At 36.1% G+C, this 21286-nt stretch overlaps 1 protein-coding gene across 1 annotated transcript; it reads right to left on the bottom strand.

Annotated features, from left to right (window-relative positions):
• Positions 1-1498: 1498 nt before the first annotated feature.
• rnmt (RNA (guanine-7-) methyltransferase) lies at positions 1499-21226 on the bottom strand. Its single transcript, XM_067425078.1, has 11 exons — positions 21107-21226; positions 20557-20744; positions 18139-18277; positions 17871-17993; positions 14434-14549; positions 14090-14271; positions 11209-11373; positions 10885-11002; positions 4924-5025; positions 4797-4830; positions 1499-2287 (listed from the first exon to the last, which is right to left on the bottom strand). The coding sequence occupies exons 1-11, from the start codon at positions 21123-21125 to the stop codon at positions 2250-2252; spliced, it is 1224 nt and encodes a 407-aa protein (XP_067281179.1). The 5' UTR covers positions 21126-21226; the 3' UTR covers positions 1499-2249.
• Between the last annotated feature and the right edge of the window lie 60 nt (positions 21227-21286).

The raw sequence follows: 21286 nt of genomic DNA, 5'->3' as shown, positions 1-21286 counted from the left end.
AAAAAGAGCAATTTAGCCCACTGAACTGCCACTCACTAGTTGTTTTTTTACACCATTCTCTGTAACAAGGCGCTTGCACGATATACACTACCACTCAAAAGTTTGAGATAATTAAAATAATATTTTTAAATAAGTCTCTTAGCGGTCGACTGATAAAGATTTTTTTTATAACCAATAGCCTACCGATTATTCGCATGTTTATGTGCCCGGTAGCCGATTTATAGAACCGATATGCATTTTAGTTTTATTTAACACTTTTTAAACACTGTAATATCTGTAATTTCACTTATTACATAAAACAAAACACACTTCAACATCAATGGAGTCTGAAAAAATTCAATTGAAGAAAAGAAAAATACAGTGTCATTAAAAGTGTCTTTTTAACAATACTGCGGTTGCATCTTTTATAAAGGCAAAATAGATTTACAAAGTCTAATGTTTTCAATACCAACTCCCCATAAATATGAGCATAAACGTAAGCATTTGTTTTAAACTAGTTTTAAACGGTTTATGTGTTGTTTAATAGATTAAAGAGTGAAGAGAACGGAACACGCTGGAATACGCAAACATTGTCAGAAAAATAAACCAAACCATAAACACATCATCTATTACAGAGTCCATTTCATCTGGCACGTAATCAGAATTATTAATGTTTTTGTCTGTCTAGATTATAAAATTCATATTTTTGATCACAAAGATAATTCATTTCCACAGAGTTGTAATTATTTAAATGTGTATTATATAATATAGCAGAACTTTAATATAATGTAGGCCTAAGGAGTTTTAAGCAAGTGGGTCTTGTTAAAAGAGAGAGATAAAGAAATAATTCAGCGCTTTCATTTACAACATGGTCTCATTCATGACTGTTTTATTTAATTCAGGAGATTAGGTGACTCCGTGAGTTCATCTCTATTTTTTGGGCGCAAAGTTTAAACTATAACATAGGCCTACATAGCCCATCTAATTTGTGCAAATGTCATTTGTGCATTACTGGCTGTTATGTAAAATAAAGTTTATTAGGGATGCAAGCTATCTTTGAACACCATTGTGTTGACTCATCTCCCCTCAGATGAAGGGCTTTAATGGCGGGCTTGCACAATTTTCTAAACATCCACAAGATGGCGCCATTTATCGGTGAATCCAATATTACAAAAACGATACATCGGTCATCACTACTCACAAAGGCTTAATTTATTTGATCAAAAAAGATGGCAATGTAATAATATTGTAATGTTTCTTTAAAATAAAAAATAGAATGTTCCATCGCAAATTATTCTAATATGCATTTCTTCATTTCACATTTCTTGTGCTGGGCATATTCACAGGACTACTCTGAAAATATATAATTTTATTAAAATATATAAAGAGCTCTGAAAATATATAATTTTAAGTTTAATATGTAATGATAATGACCATTAGTTTTTGTAATGTAAGATGTATACAGCAAGTGTATCGCACCTTGAAAACAATCTTAATAGACACAGTAATACAACTGACATCATGTAATTGAAGATTTTAATATACCTAAACCAGGTACTCATTCCCTGACAAACTGCAGGACCACTGCAGAACACTCTACATACTAAAATCAGAAGAGTAAAGACAGAAATAAACTCCTTTTCTGGTATTCAAAGAAATTTTAAGAGAAACACTCTTCTTTACTAAATAAATGACAAGTAAAAAAAATGATATATCCAGATTTTATGTATTAAAGTTAAAGTTCTACATCTTAAGTGGGAAGCATTTTCTCCTCAGAAAATAGTCCGGTCACACATGAAGTCAATTAACACTATGAACACAGTATTCTTGACAAATGCACAGAGCTTTGTTTTTAAAAAGAAAAAGAAAAACACCATCCAAGACAGAGTTCAGTCAAGCTTGAAAGGAAGGGAGGATTACAATCAAAGTAAAACCCAAAGGGACTATGACTGTAGGCTCTACAGGGTCATTAGATTGCTTGACTTGATAAGAAACGGTAGCGGATGAATAAAGGTTACGGACCAACAGAAATACAGTATCAGACAGAATATTGATCATATCCAATGTGTACACTGCCTTACAGAAGCTCAAAACACACATGAACACACAATCAAATCACAAAAGATAAGCTCCGCTTGTATAAAAATATTTGACGGTTTGCAGAATGGACAGGCTCAGCAGGCTTTTGGAAACCGAATGAATGACAATGAGATTCCACAACTGTGGCTCACTCATCCAGATACATCAGCTCGATGGTGAATCCCTCAGACTCATGACATTTTCTCAAACACGTACACCAGGTATATGCCTAAAAAAAAAAGATAGAAAGAAAGAGTGTTGTTGAGGTTAAGGATGAGAGACCATGGTTATCACATCACATGCAAAATGTACCAAATGAAACTATGCTAAAATATCTTTATCTTATTTTGAAATAACACAAGATCAAAAGCATACTACATGGAAGTACACAAATGTGAAAGTGAATGCTGATGATCCTTCAATGTGGACCAACCATAACATAAATGCAGACATCCCACCTCTCCAGGAGTCTCCTACATATTGACAGCGGATCCCTGATGTCCGCAAAATATAAACAATATCCCGGAAATTAAGCGAGCGAGAAAGAATGCCTGTTTCCACCTGGTAATAAGATGCGTTTTCAGTGAATCGATCACAAGTGGTCAGTCAAGACCCATTACCAGTACACTTGGTATTATCACACACTTCAAATGAGTCTTCTGTGCATTACCCTAACTGTTTTAAAAGAGGGTGGGACAAGTGTTTGTGTAAAAGGGGAATAAAATAAAAATAACATGTCAAATTTAAATTTCAATAGTACATTGAGTTTAATTTATCGACAGAACTCGTGTTTAATGTGATTGTTTCATCTTTACATCTATATATAATATAATACAATATTTTGTCACGTTAGTCTAATCTGTCCTCGTATAGTTTATTTTATATCTCTCTCATTTAAACCAAAGACGTTTATCAGTGATTGTATATAAAGAGCAAGGACACTTTGTGTGCCTTTTGTTTTGTGATTTCAATGGAAGGAATAGAGCGTCTCCGCAATGGTTGGTGATAAGATTAAAGCACTCGTCTGTGAACGAGCCAACGGCATGGAGCATGATTTCAAAAACACATTCTGGCACCAGATCACCTCTTCTTCAGCTCTGGAAGCAAACTAGAGATGCTTCGTTTGTATTAGCTACTTCTGTACCTTTAAATGTTTCAAATAGAGGTGGGGACAATACCGACCCTTGACAAAAAGTGGTGGGCACATGTCCCTCCCGCAAAGTATGTCTATGCTTCCATCTATGCTACTACATCACTTGAGGCACACAAATACTATTGAATGAATGAACCTGTGTTAGATAGCTTAAGTGAATGAAGGAATTAGTTTAATATACAAAGTCTAAAGTACTTTTTTTTATAATGGTGGGAAGGGGTGTGCGCATGATTTTTTTACAGGGTGGGATGTCTGATAATGGACACTGTGAACAAAAAGGATGAAGGGATAGTTTGCCAAAAAAGAAAATGTAAGACTTCCATTGTATTTTTTTTTTTTTGTTCTACTATGGAAGTCAATGGTTACATTTAACTGTGTGGTTACAACATTCTTTAAAATATTTTTATTTTGTATTTAACAGATACAGGTTTGGAACAACTTAAGGGCGAGTAAATTATTTGAGAATAATCTCAATAATTTTACACAAGTACTAAAATATTTATACTAAATACAAAAAAAGAAACTTTCTAAATAAAAATACCAGAGCATTTAACTAAAAATTCCTCCATAAATGAGAACCAATGATGCTTACAAACTTAAATTTAATTGTTTCATTTCATTAATAAAAAATATTTAATCGAATAAAAAAAAAAACTTTTTAAAGCTACACCATCATTCAAAAGTCTAGGTTGAAAATATTTTTTAATGCTTTTGAAGAAGCCTGCATTTATTTGACCAAAAATGTACAGTAAAAAAAGGGAATTTGTGAAATATTATTCAAACTGTAAATGACTCTTAATATATTTTAAAATGTAATTTATTTCTGTGATTTTTCAGCATCATTACTTGTCTTCAGTGTAATAATCCTTCAGAAATCATTCTAATATGCTGATTTCCTACTAAAGAATCATCAATGTTGAAAACGGTCGTGCTGCTTCATATTTTGCGGAAACTGCATTTTTAAAAATGTTAATGAGTTGACTGGCAATTTTCATTAATTCCTTGCTTATACAAAAAGTATTCAGTTATATCAAATTTGAATATTAGTGTACATAAACAGAGAGAGGGGCAGTTTGAGGGTGTCTTTTTTATGAAATATTATAACCGTCATTATAATTTATTTTGATTTACACTATTAGTACTGAATGCACACCACACCACATTCATATCCATATACTATACATGCTTCAAGGGAGGTTTTAGTGCGACACTACTTTTCTGTTAATGAAGATGCAAGTAAGCTCTTCTAAGTTAATTTTTTCTGATGGCCAACTCATGTTGTAATTCAGTAGAGGGAACATATCAACTACTTTATCTTAAGAAGAACAGAGTTGGGCTCTTTCATTTCTTGGCTTGTATGCAGGCAGAACTTTCAATACAAATTAGCCTTCATGCATGTTATACTGAATATGAAGATCAATAAAATCACTTGTGAATTCTGTATTAATATCATATCTTTTTGTCATGTTTTGTGAAATGTAATAAACCTTTGAGACACTATCTGAGAAAACATGTGAGAAAGTTAAAGCCTCTTTCTATATCAAAAGACAGCCCTGGTTTTAACAAGAAGAACATCACCACGTACTTGTAGCCTCCCACTCAGACTTGCTCAAGGTTCCCTGTGGAGAAAGAGCAAACTATAAGAACACAATTAACACAACGCAACAAAAAAATCTTTGTGTTCTTAAAAGAAAAAACACATTACGGCTCACCAGTGGCTGTCTAACAGCAGGAGTCGCAGCTATTCTCTTAGCATGGTCGTACTCCCCCGGAGTGTCGGACGCCAGTCGGCCCCTCTCATCCGGAGGGTATTGCTTTGAAAACAAGACAAAGCAAAACTGCTGATGGTATAGTTCAATAGGCATTATTACAGATAATACTAGAGGGAAAAAACTCAGTACGAGGCAGTTTCTACTGTTCTAAGTGATTGCAAGAGAGCCAACTCCAAAATCTGTATTATGTTTTGATACATAGGTATGGCATGTTCATGCTACTATAGGTTTGATAGGAAGCTTTAAATGGTAGCTACAGTGTCTGTACACAGTTACCATGGTGACACTTTCAGTCGCCTGTCTATATCAAGAGCTAACCTTTATGTTTATATGATTTTTTAGAGCTGAGATTTTGCGTATTCACGTTGGTGTACAGTTGCTAGGGTGCACTAAATGGTTGCTAGGGCATGTTTATACAGCTCAAAGGGTGATATGTAAAACTGCTTGGCTTTCAAGTAAAAAGAGCCCACTTCTATATCCCTACCAAAGGCTCTGTGTAGAGATATGCCAGTTAATTTTACTTTACTGTTGCTAGGGCGCTGTAAATTGTTGCTAGGGCATGGCTTGGTGGTTTCTGTGTCACTACTTATTGGCTGGTTTGCTGGTCCAAGTCAAATGAGCCCAACATCAAGCTTCTATGAGATTCTGAATTCTTCGTTAATGTTATGTCTACAGATTCTCACACAATGTATTGTCCAACAGGCGAACATTGTATGACTGATGGTTTAGAAGAGGGTCCATTCTTCGTATGTGGATTACTCAGTTACCTGGATTTTACTGTTGACGATTTGACATGATCTAGGATTGTTAGGTTCTTTGAAGCTCATCCTGGATTTGCCATCATAGCAAAAAGTCTCTAAGCTCAAACCTGCTTAGGATCAGAGTTCCAGTTGTAATCATGTCTTTTTAAAGCTGAAAGTCTCAGTCATCGCTACTTTCCTAAAATAAATGTGTTTTTATATACATAAAAAAATATTTTAAAATGCATTTGAATATAATTATGTTGTGTAGTCTTATAGCAATATACTCATTGAGAGATGCATTTTACTCATTAAGAGATTTGTTTATGAGGGAATATCGCAATGTTATCAGAGCCTCAAACACATTACAGAGAGTTAGTATGAACTGTGCTATTATATGGGTGGCTTAATGCAGTCCAGGAGATGTAAAAAAAAAAATGATGCAACGTACACAATGATGTCTGCTGTGCCATTAGAAATATGTTATTGACCCTTAAGAAGATTTATCTACTTCACAAGTAAAATGAAATGTTGTTTAGTTCATTTATCAAATGTTGTTCCAGCGGTCGCTAAATAGCTAATTTACATCAGTGGTCCCTGGGCAGGATGTTGTTACATAAAATTACAGCATTCCATTACAATCCAGAAAAAACAAACAAATAATATCATAATATCACAAATATTGAGTCGCATAAAAGAAGTGATCACGGTTTTAATGATTTTTCTTAAAACATCATTTGAGTTCCATTTTCAGATTGTCCAAAGGCAGTTTTTTTAAACTTAACAGTCACCTCTAATGGATGCCCTGTTTTTTCCTTGAATTGTCGCACAACAAAGTCACACATTGTTTAAAGGTGTCATTAATTTTTTTATACTGTGTCAGAGGTCAACTTATGACATATGCGTGGTTTTTACATTCAAAACATCATAATGAATAAGTAATAGGCTATTTTCTACACTGGTTTTTAGGCTCTCTCCTGCACACTCTGTTTTTATGGGCATGCCACACTGAAATAGTAAATGCCCATGGCTAGGATTGGAGAATGCTTGCATATTTAATGAGCTTCAGCTCCCTTGTTAGTACAAGAACAAGATTGTTTTGAAAGCGTGTGGGAAAACGACAACCAGAATGATTCTCTCTCAGGGCTCACAAAATGTCTTTATCAAACAAGCACAATGATTTCTCTCATATCCACCCTCGATTGATTGGAATGTTAATTTTTTATTACTTGGCCCGCTCGATCGGTAGATATAAGCGCGAACCATGCAATGCGCACACACACACACACACACACGTCAAGTACGTTGCAGACAGCATGATCAAAACTCTTGTGGTTGTATTTTTTCTTCAAATATCAAGTTAAGTGAGTGAACAACTCACATCTAGAAAGGAATGTTATTTCAATATTTAAGATAGCCCGTCGGCAGGCCAGTGATACGTTTTGGTAGCCCGTTTGGAAAACACATAGCCCTGGGATGACTAGCTTTGCGAACCCTGGCCCACACATACCCAGGTCTGCTCCCAAATCTCAATGAACCAACAACACCACAAATAAAGGATTCTTCAGCCTTTGACAGCATGCTAAGGTATGTTCTATAAGACACATGCACACAATAGATGTCAAACTAGGGCTGCACGATTAATCGTATTTTAATCGTGATAACGGTATCTGCTTCTGTCGATTGATTTCAAATAATCGTCATGAAATTGGCCCGCTCGTTATTTATCCTTAAAATGAGTTTTTGCTCTGGGGTTTGCGTTTATAACATGCCTCCACAAGCAGTCATACGTGTGGTTGCCAGATGTGAATGCTTAAATCCCCTCAAATAGAGCTTTTCTCCTTAAAAGGATATACATTCTTCCTGGTGTTTCACTTAATCTGTATAATCTGGCAACGCTATGCACGTGCTCCCCCTAAATGTGGAAGAAGCGATGATCTGAAATCAAACATATGCGCTGGAGTTTAACGATCTCCACAGTGAAATCCTGCTTCAGTAAAAAGGGTCATACAGCCAGTCTTTGTTTCTTGCTATTTGTGTGACTGCCATGATCAAACCTTCAGCGATGAATTTCAACAAATGCATTTACGGATCTCCACCTTACTGTTTGCAGAATAAACGCACCTTTGCAACCGAAGTGACGTTCACTGGGACGCTCTCAAATGCTTAACATGACAATGTGAAAAAAGCTTAACGTGGCTTAATTAACGAAGACAGTGTTATTAACAAACCACACATAGCAAACAGCATACTAATAAAGCAGATGAGCCCTGAATATGAACACAACACATTTAATTAAGCATTTTCCTCCCATAAAGAAACGCTTTCATGGCTTAATGTACAGTGGCATTAAAAGACCAAACTTAGTAAACATTAAATACTAATAAAGCATACTATACAGAAAAATTGGTTTGTGCATAATTTGATCTTTTAATATCACTTAGTAGGCTACATTAAGTGACGGCAAGCTTTTTATAATTCTTTTAAAAAGGTTTTCTAGGGAGGAAAACACAACGTAATTAAACCCGTTGTGTTAATATTCTGGGCTCAACTGCTTTGCTGTACAGTAGCCTATGGTTTATTATGATTTTTACAGAGTTTGGTCTTTTAATATCACTGTCAGTACATTAAGCCACAATAAGTATTTTTCACGTTAAGCGTTTTAGAATGTCCCTAGCCAGAGACATTTATTAATATCATCATTCTTAGCTTTACGATTTTGCTGGGCAATCTGAATCTGTGGTTTGTCTCATTTGCAAACGAATTTTGTTGCTTTAAAAATATAATGTGAATACAGATTACAAAGTGTTCACCAAAATGCAGCCCTATGTCAAAATATTGCTTCATGCATTCATGTAATTTCATGAATTTTGTAACAAACATTTACACATCTCATTTAAAACATCAGAAATTATGTTATTTTCCTAGCTTGGCTGTTTTCTTTTTAATTATATAATGTCAATATGTTGATGTCAGCCAATCGCTGCATTTCTGATCATATTTTCAAGTGTCAGTATATGCACCCTTTTTAATGGACACAAGAACACGCAGTAATATCAGACAACTTACTCCAGGTATTTTAATCAAATCTGCAAATTAGTTTAAAGAACCAAATTAGCCAGAGATCAATAATCACGATTAGATCACCTGGCATCTGTCAAATCATCTCAGATGAATTAAGCAAGGTAAGCAGAACAGATCCCTGGAGCAGAAATCTTCACATTGCCACTGACATGCTAATGGGATTACAGCTGATTGTGAAACTAATTTCTTACAGGGATAAGAGGTTTGAAGTGTGTTAAATGTGCTCAATTTCATTCTCAGTAGTAACTGAATTATGGTCTGGAAAAAAGCTTCATAGACAAATCATTTCCAAACGGGCGTCACCAAGGGATGTCGCTCAAATGACTCTGCACGCAAATGGATAGACCTTTAAAAGAAAAAAAAATCAAAGCAATGAAGGAGATGACAATTACAGAGCAACGGAGAAACATCTGAGACTCTTGACAGTAATTCTCTGTTTGTGATTTCGAGGAAGATGTTGCAATGGCTTCTGACGAGTTTTGCTGTTGTTGTAAAAGAAATATGATAATAGCTGGTGTTCACCGCCACTCCATCAACATTTTTGCAAAATTGGGAAAACCGAATAGCATCTCAGACCGACTGAAACATCTCGGATTGACGGTCGAACAGAAAACATCAAGCTCTGATCGCATTTGCTACGGTTGTAAGGTATTAAAAAAAAAATATTGCAAATACTGAATTTGTATTGCGATTAGAACATGATTTGCAATATTGAGTCACAAACTTTATTCAAATTCATAAATTTCAGATGTCTTCGATCATTTTCAGACTTTATTTACAATTTTGACATGACTACCTGATCTAGTGAAATAAGCACAGAAAGGCCAGATGAGAGCTGCTGTGTGGTGTTAGCACGATCACACTCCCCATCCTCCTCATCAAAGTAGCCGGTGTAATCCACATCTGGTTACCCAAGTGTTGTTCTTTGCTCGGGTTTTAACAAAAAGTAAATGTTTTTTAAAAAAAACGCGATAGCTGATTCAAACTAGTGATGTTCCACGGTGGCCTCCATCTTATACCCGTTTCACACATACTCCGTCTGCAGTGCGTGTTGCGGTGCAAGAGCCGCACGCCCTGTTGTGTTTTCACATATGCTGCTTTGCAGTGCTCAACTGATCCACTGTTGCACACCACAAACACAGCATTTATTCATTATTTATTTATTTAAAATCCAAAAGTTGTTAGTGAACATCACGTCAGCATTGCAATTCTCTTTGTTTACTCTTTCATAGATGTCAGGTTAATGTACTACATTTAAACAACATTTCAATTCATTTTAATTTAAATTAAATTGATTCAATTTCAATTCATTCATATTTATATAGCCTAGTACTTTAGATTTAGCTCACGTGGCAAAACATTTTAAACATAGGTTACAGCCTAAATTCACAAACTTTTAAATTAGAAACTTACATTTACAACTTAGTAATGTCCTAATCTGCTTCACCGTCATCGCGTAAAGCCCGCCCCAACGTTTCTGATTGGTGCCGCGATTAGAAATGGGCTTGAATAGGCTCTTTGCCAGACTAATTGCAGAGCAAATCTAAATTTGCCGGAAGTTGTCTGGGTTTTCCCAGGCTATTTCATTACATGATGCATTTCTGAATGAAACCAGTAAATATTGTAGGGTGGGTTTTGTTTGAACTGTCCTGTTTAAAGCTGCAATATTATGCCCTTTGTCAAAGTCTTAATTTTGTTTTGGTGTCTACTAGTACAGGTTTTCATGATGAATGTTCAAAAAACACATTTTCCACATATTTTACATTAATGCAGCACCTCTCTTCCCCCTGCCTGTCAGGAACACTGTTTAGTTCTTGTTTCTATGAAGGCCCTCCTTCCGAAAAGCACAATGTGTTCTGATTGGCCAGCTGTACTAGTGTGTTGTGATTGGCCAACCGCTTCTAGCGTTTCAGAAAATGTCAGGCACACTACTAAAGCAACTTAACCAACTTAAGTTTCCATTTAAAAAAAACATCAGAATCAGATCAAATAGTGAAGACTAAAGAATGAAAAGATAAAATTGTCTATCAACAGATTAATCAATTATGAAAAGCCAGTGGCAGTCCTACACGCATACCTCCAGCGCCTGCATCCACTGCATCAGAACCTTATTCTTCTCATCTTTAACCTTCTCCTCAAAGAATTCTTTGAAGGTTTTCTTGAAAACCAGACGCATGTTGTACTTTTTTGCCATTCTGGACAAAAAATAAAAAAATTGGAAATGATTATTAAGACGACAAGATATTTCATGTTGAATCATGTTTGTATATGTATTTTCTAGAAGCAGAAATAAACTTGACACTGCAGCACATTCATGAATCTGTTGCACCCTCTGCTGGCACATCAGAAAAGTAACAATCATGATGATGCAATGTGTTTTGAAATGAGATGAGACACTTACTCCTCAAACAGGGGGAAATACACCAGAAACTCTGGGACATTGACAACACCCTCCAGGTTGAAATCATACTGACAGCCGAATAGAGGGTAGTCTCCTTTCTTCTGGAAGGTCACACTGAACACTTCATTTCCAAAGCTGTTGGAGTCTGACTCCTCCAAGCGCTTCCTATTAAAAAACAACCCGTTTGAAAGTTGGTGAACATGAATCAATTACTGTTTTTATTGAATTATTTATTGTATAATTGCAATATCAGTTAGGTGTTTGACATTGAGAATCACACAATTGTGAATATTGCAATGCTTTTTGAGTTTTTTATTTGACTAAAGACAAAGATTTTTTTTACACACATCTCAGATTTAAACTTCAGTAGCAAAAATGCTGATTGCATTGGAAAGGAGATAAATTTCCATGGAGAAGTTAATATCATCCATTTCAATGAATCAGCATAAAACAAACTGAACGTTGTTTGCATTCAAATTTAATTCAGATTCAGATTATTTTATTTAATGCCATGTGAGCATTCAAAGCTATTTTCATGGCAAAAATTTAACTACAACAATACAAATATCATAGAAATACAATAAAAAACAAAACAGCAAGTCATATTATACAAGATGTTTTAAATTAACATATGATAAAAAATCCAAAACCTTTTCAGGCATAATCTCATTAAATACGTCCTTAAGTGAAGTAACTTCATAAAAGAGCATTCTGCTTGTAATAATTCCAGGACAATCCAATAAAATATGTTTAACAGATAAAGGAATTTTACAAAACATGCATAAAATTGGGTCTTCACCCTTAAGCAAAAAAGCATGGGTCAAACTTGTGTGACCCATACGACATCTGGTATAAACCACTTGATCAAGTCTAGTTTTAAAATTTGGAAAAAATCTGTTTGTAATTTCTGGATGAATTCCATACAATTTATTAGTCTTGTACATATTCCACTCTTCTTGCCACTTATTTAAAATATATCGATTAATAATCGGTCTGATGTCTGAAGGAGGAATTTGACATTCATTAACCTCCTGATTAAGAGCGTCCATTCAAATTTAAAAAAAAAAATAAACTGGATAAACTGGAGACTTTAAAACATTAGAGTAGGAATACATGCAAGTCAATAATACTAATAGCACCGTTACCACTGAAACTCCCCAGAACAACTTGTCCCAGAAACTTTTTCCCCCAGACCTGATGCTGTCTTGGGTTTCCATCACAAATTATAGTACCGTGAAGATTAGTCCTGTGACGTAGGACTGTGCGCGACTTTCCAGTTCCCAGTGGATTTCGTCCTCCGCAAATACACTTAATAAAGTCTAAACCTCATTGTCGGTCCATCTGTTGTATTTTTTAAACTCCCTTGTTGATTCGAATAGCAAACGACTCTTACTGCACGCACCGCAACAGACTTTAGGTTGAAATGAAACGCTACGTGAACTCAACCAATCAGCATATTCAGCACCCAAGTCCCGAAAGTTCATGAACTCATTAAAAGTACTACCTAGCAAGCAGGGCCGAGTACAACCACCAAAGTCCCTAGTTCATGGGGATTAGTAGTTAATGATTGTCATGTTGCTGTATATAGAAATAAATAATAAATATTTAAAGGGTTACTTCAGAGATTTAGCATATGGCTTTGTATCAGTAGAAACCTGGGAGTATATTCGAATAATCGTGCTTCTCCCCTAATATCCAAAGATATATGTATTTTTTTTCTGGGGGGAAATTTTGGACAGAGGCTAAAGACTACAGCCAGCAGAAGGCGCATTTTCCGCATGTTTTCAACCCGTCCATGTGGGGTGGAATTACACTCAGAGCGCTCAGCTCTGGCAGCTGCGGGGATTCATCCAAGCGGAGCAAAGTGAGTGTTTCAACTTTTCGAAATGAATTCCTACGAAAGTTAAGCTTCCAAAGGCATGAACTGAAAATGCGCCAGACTGAACACGTGGACATGCTTACCTCAGCTCTAGTGATTTATATTATCTGACTCCTGCTGCGTTTGTGCCGTGACTCTCGTTCAGCTTACTCATATTAATAATAATAATAATAATAATAATTCATTACATTTATATAGCGCTTTTCTAGACACCCAAAGCGCTTTACATATAGAAGGGGGGAATCTCCTCAGCCACCACCAATGTGCAGCATCCACCTGGATGATGCGACGGCAGCCATTTTGCGCCAGAACGCTCACCACACACCAGCTGATTAGTGGAGAGCACATTTCTACTACGCTAATGACCCAGTTTAAATACAAAGATTAAAGCTAAAACATTGAAGTAACTCTTAAAATTTGCTAACTGTATACTTCAGTGTACAATTACGCTAATGGTCAGAAGTTTGGCGTCAGCACGTTTTTTAAAGATATAAATACTTCATTCAGCAAGCTTGCATTTAATTGATACTGTAAAACATTTATAATGTTACAAAAGATTTCAATTTCAATGGTGGTCTTTTGAAATTTCTATTAAATCAAAGAATCATGACCATCTGTTTTCAACATTTAAATGTGTCAGCATTTCAGCATATTAGAAATATTTCTGAAGGATCATACGACACCCAAGACAGGAGTAATGACGCTGAAAATTCAGCTTTGCTATCACAGAAATACATTATAATGTAAAATATATTAAAATGTTATTTTAAAATCATAATATTATTTCACTATTTTACTCTATTTTGTTCAAATAAATGCAGCCTTGGTGAGACCACTTTCGAAAAGATTTTTAAAATCGTACAGACCGAAAACGTTTGAATGGTATATATTGAGGCAGAAAAATACTAAATATACACCTCACAATTGGACCAGCCCTTCAACACATTGTGCATTTAAACAGTAATTGATATAAATATAGTAAAAGTGTGTGTGAAAGCTTACACCAGCTCATATGCATCCGGAGTTGTTCCGATGAAGAATCCTCCCGGCCGGAGTCTCTCACAGGCGTTTCTCAGCATGGTGTCAGCCTGCTGCTCGCTCTCGAAGGAATAATGATACACAAACTGACAGCTGCACACGTCAAACTGCAGCTCAGGGTCTCGCAACTTCTCAGACAGCAGTTCCTGAGAAAGACAGAGAGTATGTGACCCTGTACTGTCATGTACTGAATGATACTCAGTGACTTTCATGTTTCTACTTTTTGACAATGAACAGAGTCCCTCTAATGAATGGAACATAATGTAATGTGTCACTTTTTGCACTGCTAATAAAACACTGGCTCGTACCCTGCTGCAGTCTGCGGTGATGAACTCAGCAGAGAACGTGCGGTCGTTTGGGTGACCTCTCCGTCTGACATCACTATAGCGTTGCTGACACTGCTCAATGGACACAGCAGCGATGTCTGTGATGTGCAAACAAAAACAGAAATAAGTGAGATTTTCAATACGAAAACATTTTTAAAAAGGTATGCAGTTCACATTTAAGAACATCTAAGGCCCCATTTACACCTGCGTTGGATGTTATGATCACTACTGATTGACCGATTTAGATTTTTATAACCGATACCGATTATTTGCATGTTTATGTGCCGATAACTCATATATATATAGGACCAATATTTATTTATTGTGTTATTTATATTTTTAACAATTACAGCAAAAGAACTGAACTAAGCTTTTTAAACACTGTAATTTTTGCAGTTTCACTCCCTTACATACAGAACAAAAGACATTTACATCAATAAATAGTCTGAAAAAAATTGCTTTTTTTAAATACAGAGAGCAAAGTCTTTTTAACATTAATGCTGTTTCACCTATTTATTTATAAATACAGCCATATTAACAAAAGGCTAAATACATTTATAAAGTCTAATGTTTTCAAATGGAGAACATAAATAAATGAGAGTTGAGTCTATCAACTCCCCATAACTATAAGCATAAAAAACTAAAAAGACTACTTTAAGTAGTCATTTTAAACTACAGTTTTAAGAGGTTTATGCGTTTAATATACTAAAGAGTGAATATTCTCTGGAATATGCAAACATTGTAATAGCTATTATGTATTCACGGTTTGTTTATTTTTCTTACAAAATTAATGTTTGTCAGTCTATGAAATGGCAGCGCTGTTTTCATCTCTGCGTTTAAAGGGTTAGTTCACCCAAAAATGAAATTTATGTCATTAATGACTCACCCTAATGTCGTTCCACACCCGTCATCTTCAGAACACAGTTTAAGATATTTTATATTCGGTTAGCAATTTGGCGAGAGAACGGCTGAATGTGACGGAGCATAAACACAGAGAGAGAAATAAGTTTGGCGCTTTTATTTCCAACATGCTATCATTCATGGTTGTTTTATTTCATTCATGTGAAGTTATGTCTGTATAGTGACATGACGGATTACCTGACTGACTCCGTCAGTGAGTTTAGGCTTGTTCGACTTCACTTGAAAGCACTGCATGCCGGTTAGAAATGTTGTCCGACTTGAGACAGCGCTGACGGCACGTGCCTGTGACGCATGTTAACAAAGTGTCGCGAGAACGATTCGAGAGTTCGAACGATTCGATCAGTGGTGAAGGCGCGCGCTGTGTACGTCATATAAGGACGCACACTCAAAAGTTTACCAGAAGCGGGGTTGGATGGGATTATTTTTTCAACTTTGGTCTGGGAGTGGGACGGGACAAGATTTATTTCTATGGGAGTGGGACGGGACAGGAGTGAAAATCCACTCCCGTGTCATCCTCTAATGCGAAACCGGCAAATGTGACAACAACATAGACAAACAAAATGGAAAGCAGTTGAATCTCACTCAAGATGCCCAAAAGAATGAAGAGAGAATTAATATTATGAATAAACAAATTAATAGAATTAAGAGAGGAGTAAAGGTGAAATTTGTATTACTTTGCTTATAAAACTGATGAAGAACCATCAAAACTAGCCAAGCATCTGTCACTATCCTGACTTGTACAAGACATTACATCGACAGGTGAGTGCATAATTCAAACCATCTAATTTAGACATTTCTTTTCTTTTAACACTGATCAACGCACATACAAAACATAAGATTGAATATCACAAAATCTCCAGCGTTCGTTTCAACCAATGACATTTAGAGCTCATCATATTTGCACACGTATTGCACTATTTACATTCGCGTAAGACATAACCGAATGTGTTTGTGAATAGGCTACTCACTAAAAATGGACATTTTTACATAATTTTGTGTATTTGACTGTTTAAGGAAACTTCATTTGTAATGTGTGAGCTCTAAGGGCTTGTGTGTGTCATTGGTATGAGCTCCTATCCCATGTAACAGTTATTACGAAATGCTATAAAATCACTTGCATGTTCAAATTTGATTTCCGTTAGCCATCCGGAGACAAACATGAAAATGTTGAATTGGAGTATGAAGATTGCTTTAGTGTAGGTGCAATGTCTTTTGAAGCCAGAAACAATTTGCTCATTTTGAGAGATATTTGAAGTTTTCAAATTATTGATTTGATGTGATTATCTTTGTTGATTAATATACTAATAAAAATTTGTGGTAATTGCCCACATTATAAACTCAAAACTTGCATAATTGTACTCACTCTCACACAAAATACCCACACCAATATCAGACAGTGTGGTATCGATTTAATATCGGTACTTCGGTATTAAATTGTGGTACCGTACCCAAGCCAAAATTGTGGTATCGAGCCATCCCAAAATGTGCAGTCAGTAGCCAGCTCCCTACACAGAACACACGCGATTGTGAATTTTAAAGAAAAACTGAAAAGTGAGTTGCCTCCCGGCATTATCGGTATATCCCTATGTTGTCACAAGTTAATTTACCGGTGAATAAATTCCTTATAAAAAATGTGTTATAATTGAAGGTCCCTGATTGTCCAACAAAATATTCAAAAGACCCTCACATAAGCTATAATATAATGTTTGGTATGTTTTGCTGTAATTATGACAAAGCTGTTTGTTTTCAAATAACTTAAATTCATTACCCATTATTATTTAACTGCAATTCCTTTTAATTCATGTCTTTAACAAGTGTTAAAAAAGTTTTTTTTTTGCTAGTTTAAGCCCAGTGCAGTTATTTTCACGTTGTTTAAATACCAAATGCACTCGCGGTGATCTGTTCGCCGATGTGCTGGTCTGAAAACAAGGTGTGTTCAGGCACATTGCTATTTTGAGGCAACTGAAAAAAACTACCCTTGTCAATAGCGCAGTATTTTTTTGTGTTATTTAAATGACATGTTAGTAATATGCATCTATAGGCTGGTGCACAATGTGTGAAGCTTTCAGACTTTCCGCTTGCAAATTCCACCACCTAAATAATGAATCCGCCCATGGTGCAAGCGTAACTGGCTTTTAAAGGGAATAGGAGATGATACTCTGATTGGTTTATTGCACATTATTCCCAAAACACACCCATGACACATTAAGAAACTAGGTACAACCCTTTTAGACCATGCTCCTTGCACTCTAACCATTTTCTTTTTGTCGTTAAACTAACAAAAGTGGATTCAGACACACCCTAATTACACTTGACACTTGCAAAGGACACACTCAACTATAACATGCGATAATTGTGTTTAATATGCTTTAAACTTTGTTGGTTACCATTATGTAAAGCAAAAAAGAAAATCACGTATGGCTCACTGAGAAATCTTAATTATGGTGTAAACAGGACCTTAAACTTTACATGGAGTATGAGGAGTATTGTGTAATTACCTGCACAGACCAGTTTATCAATACGCCCTTTTTTCCATTTGAGAAGGTCCCCACCTTTGCCACAGCCTAGATCCAACACGGTTATCTCTCTCCGTCTTTGCCTCACCTTATCCAAGATCTCCGCTAAAGAGACCAACACAGAGATCTCAAAAAATTAAAAATTCCCATCCCTGACTAACCCAACCACAAACAACCATTCCACTGTATGGCACTGCCTCATGAAATATGCTTGTTTGAGAGATAAAAGTAACTCTGTGCTGCTTCTCACCAATAAGCACACTCTTCAACCAATTGTTGAAGTTGCGCATGTGGACAATCCTGCTTTTATTACGCTCTGCCAGGCCACACTCCTGAAGTTTGTTGTAATGTGTGGCCACTTTTTGACTGTGTAATGATTCCTCCGTGACCTGCAAAACATAAAGCATGCATTGAACTGAGCAGGAGATATCACCAAGACATTACTACTAGCCCTTCTCAGTAACTAGACTCGAAAATGACCAGTTGCAGAAGAAAGAGAAAAAATTCTCATTTGAATACTTGTTTTATTGTATTGACACATGAGTTATGATTTTTATTTGAGTTCATTTACCAAGATTTTTGACAAGAAAGAGAAGGGATTGTTGAATAAAGTTGTTATTTTTGTTTTTGTTTTTTACACACAAGCAGCGTTCTAGTAGTGCCATAACAAAGGTTGAACCACTGAAGTCACATGGACCATTTTAAAGGGTTAGTTCACCCAAAAATGAAATTTGTCATTAAAGACTCACCCTAATGTCGTTCTACACCCGTAAGACCTCCGTTCATCTTCGAAACACAGTTTAAGATATTTTATATTAAGTCAGAGAGCGCATGCAAGTGTATGCACCCTATTGATTCATGATTCAGAATGCCAATGTCACGATTGCCGATTTCACCAGTTTGGCAGTTTGACATGCGATCCGAATCATAAATCAATACGCTGATTAATGACCGTTTGAATCTTTATTTGAGGATTGAAAACAAATACGGAAGAAAAGACAATGCTGAAGATAGTCCTAGTTTTTGTTATTTTTGGACCAAAATGTATTTCCGATGCTTCAAGAGATTCTAATTAACCTGAATTAAACTGATGTCACATATGGACTTACTTTGATGATGTTTTTATTCCCTTTATGGACATGGACAGTATAGTGTGCATACACTTTCAGACTAAATTTAGAATATCTTAAAGGTCCCGTTCTTCGCGATTCCATCTTTCAAAACTTTAGTTAGTGTGAAATGTTGCTGTAAGAGCATAAATAATACCTGTAAAATTATAAAGCTCAAAGTTCAATGCCAAGCGAGATATTTTATTTAACAGAAGTTCCCTTTCAAAGCCTACAGCGAACGGCCGGTTTGGACTACACAGCTGCACTTCCTGGCATGAATGACGTCACTAGAACCGTTTGTTGACCAACCCTCCGCCCACAAGAACATGCAAAATAGGGGGCGTGGTCTTGTTGCTCTCTCACGTGGAGAAGAGTGCGCATTCAGCGCTTGCATCTCCCCGTTATGGTAAGAGGCAGGACCTTTCCGGGCAAAGTGCGCTAAGCTGCTGTCCAATCACAACACGGGAAGCGCTGGTTCAGAACTCGTTACGTGTTTCTGAAGGAGGGACTTCATAGAACAAGGAAATCATCAGGCCGTTTTTAGGACAGAGAAAACAGCGCTATCCAGATAAGTAAATTTTGTGACAAATACTGTTTCGTTTTTTACACGCGAAACATGAACTCATGTTATATTGCACACTGTCAACATAATCAAAGCTTCGAAAACAGGCGAAGAACGTGACCTTTAAACTGTGTTCCAAAGATGAACGGAGGTGTTACGGGTGTGGAACGACATTAGGGTGAGTCTTTAATGACATACATTTCATTTTTGGGTGAACTACCCTTTAACGAACTCTGTACAATGTTTGTTGGGCCTTTAAATTGATTGTTGTGTTCCTGTCTATGTGGGGTCAGAAAGCTCTCAGATTTCATCAAAAATATCTTAATTTGTTATCGATCTTAATTTGATAAACAAAGATCTTACGGTTTAGAATGACATGAAGGTGAGTAATTAATGACAATTTTCATTTTTGACAGAACTGACCCACAGAACAGACAGGAAACTAGTTAATGCTGCTGTCTGAATCTTTCTAATGCAACCAGTGACAACAAATTTGACATTTTTCTCTCTTCTTAGTTCTTACTGATGTAATCAATCCCTCGATACTTTTGTCTATTTTGTAAATTCATAGAAATGCTATTGTGTTCTTTTCTTATGCTATTGGAGCAAATGAGAATACAAAAATTATAGTTTATGTAGAAGTTTTATGTAGAAGTTTACCCAACTATGACGACTTCTGCTTCCGAGGGCCCCAGATTTGGAAGAGTTCCAATTAACACTATATACATTTAATAAAATGGGGGGGAATAATAATAAGACCGTATTCAGGGTGAGGCCTAAAACGAGGCTGTGATGGGTAGACTTGATAGGCTCGCTTTCAGTACTGTCAAAAATAAACTGACTGAGTTCTACAACTCAATATTAATAAACATTAAATCTCCAAAGAAAGATTCCCTGAATTAAAGAACTAGCCACAGTCTTCGACTTTATTAAGAGACAACGAACATACATAGATATATATATACACATGTCAATCATGATGATGGTGCGAGCTTACCAGCTTCTTCCTGGGAGAGTTATCTTCATACCCATCATCATCGTCCCTGTGTCTTTTCAGCGAGGATGATGATGAACTCTGGGAACCAGCTAAAGCTGATCCTTTACTGTCCTTATCATCTAAAGCTGATCCTTTACTGTCCTTATCGACATTTCGGTCAACCAATTTACTATCCGCCTCAAACAAACCTGCGCATAGAAAAGCAGTGCATTAGTATTTGTGATATGAAATGTACATTTACATTTTAAACAAAAAAAAATGGACCACGGGGGTGGGGGGATAAGATTGTTTTCAATTATTTAAAATCAAAAGCAACATATTTACGTAAATAAACCAATATAAACGTAACATTATATCATGGTTGCATCATGGTTGCGTTCGATCATTACAACAGAACCATCTCGGCACGTGTTTAATCTGCAAAGACTGATTGAGACTAACGTTATTTGAATTCAAAATTAGACAAAAATTATTACGAGTTTATGTGCTCAACACCATAATTATGTAAAACCCATATCACCGAAGGCTAAAACAATGTTACAGCACTCACTTGAGTTTTGCGCCATCATGTATCCATGTATCCAACAAACGGCGCACTTCCCATTACTGAAGTAACTTATTTTGAGAGAATAAGGGGACCGCCACCTAGAGGACTGGCGTCTACTGCATGCTGTTAACTTGGATACTTTTTTAGTAGGCTACTAGTTTATTATGAAAATCATTCTAAACA

The sequence above is a fragment of the Pseudorasbora parva genome, chromosome 19 (genome assembly GCF_024679245.1).
Source record: "Pseudorasbora parva isolate DD20220531a chromosome 19, ASM2467924v1, whole genome shotgun sequence".
Taxonomy (NCBI): Eukaryota; Metazoa; Chordata; class Actinopteri; order Cypriniformes; family Gobionidae; genus Pseudorasbora; species Pseudorasbora parva.
Note: the sequence above shows the minus strand (reverse complement) of the source record. Positions and strands in the feature narration are given on the sequence as shown.

Bases quoted from the DNA above. Each gene is read 5' to 3' on its own strand.
- rnmt (XM_067425078.1), bottom strand. The intron at 14,272-14,433 runs GTACGAGCCAGT...TGTCTTTCTCAG, and splicing joins TCACCGCAGACTGCAGCAGG to GAACTGCTGTCTGAGAAGTT. The intron at 5,026-10,884 runs GTATGCGTGTAG...TTGTTTTCAAAG, and splicing joins AGTGGATGCAGGCGCTGGAG to CAATACCCTCCGGATGAGAG.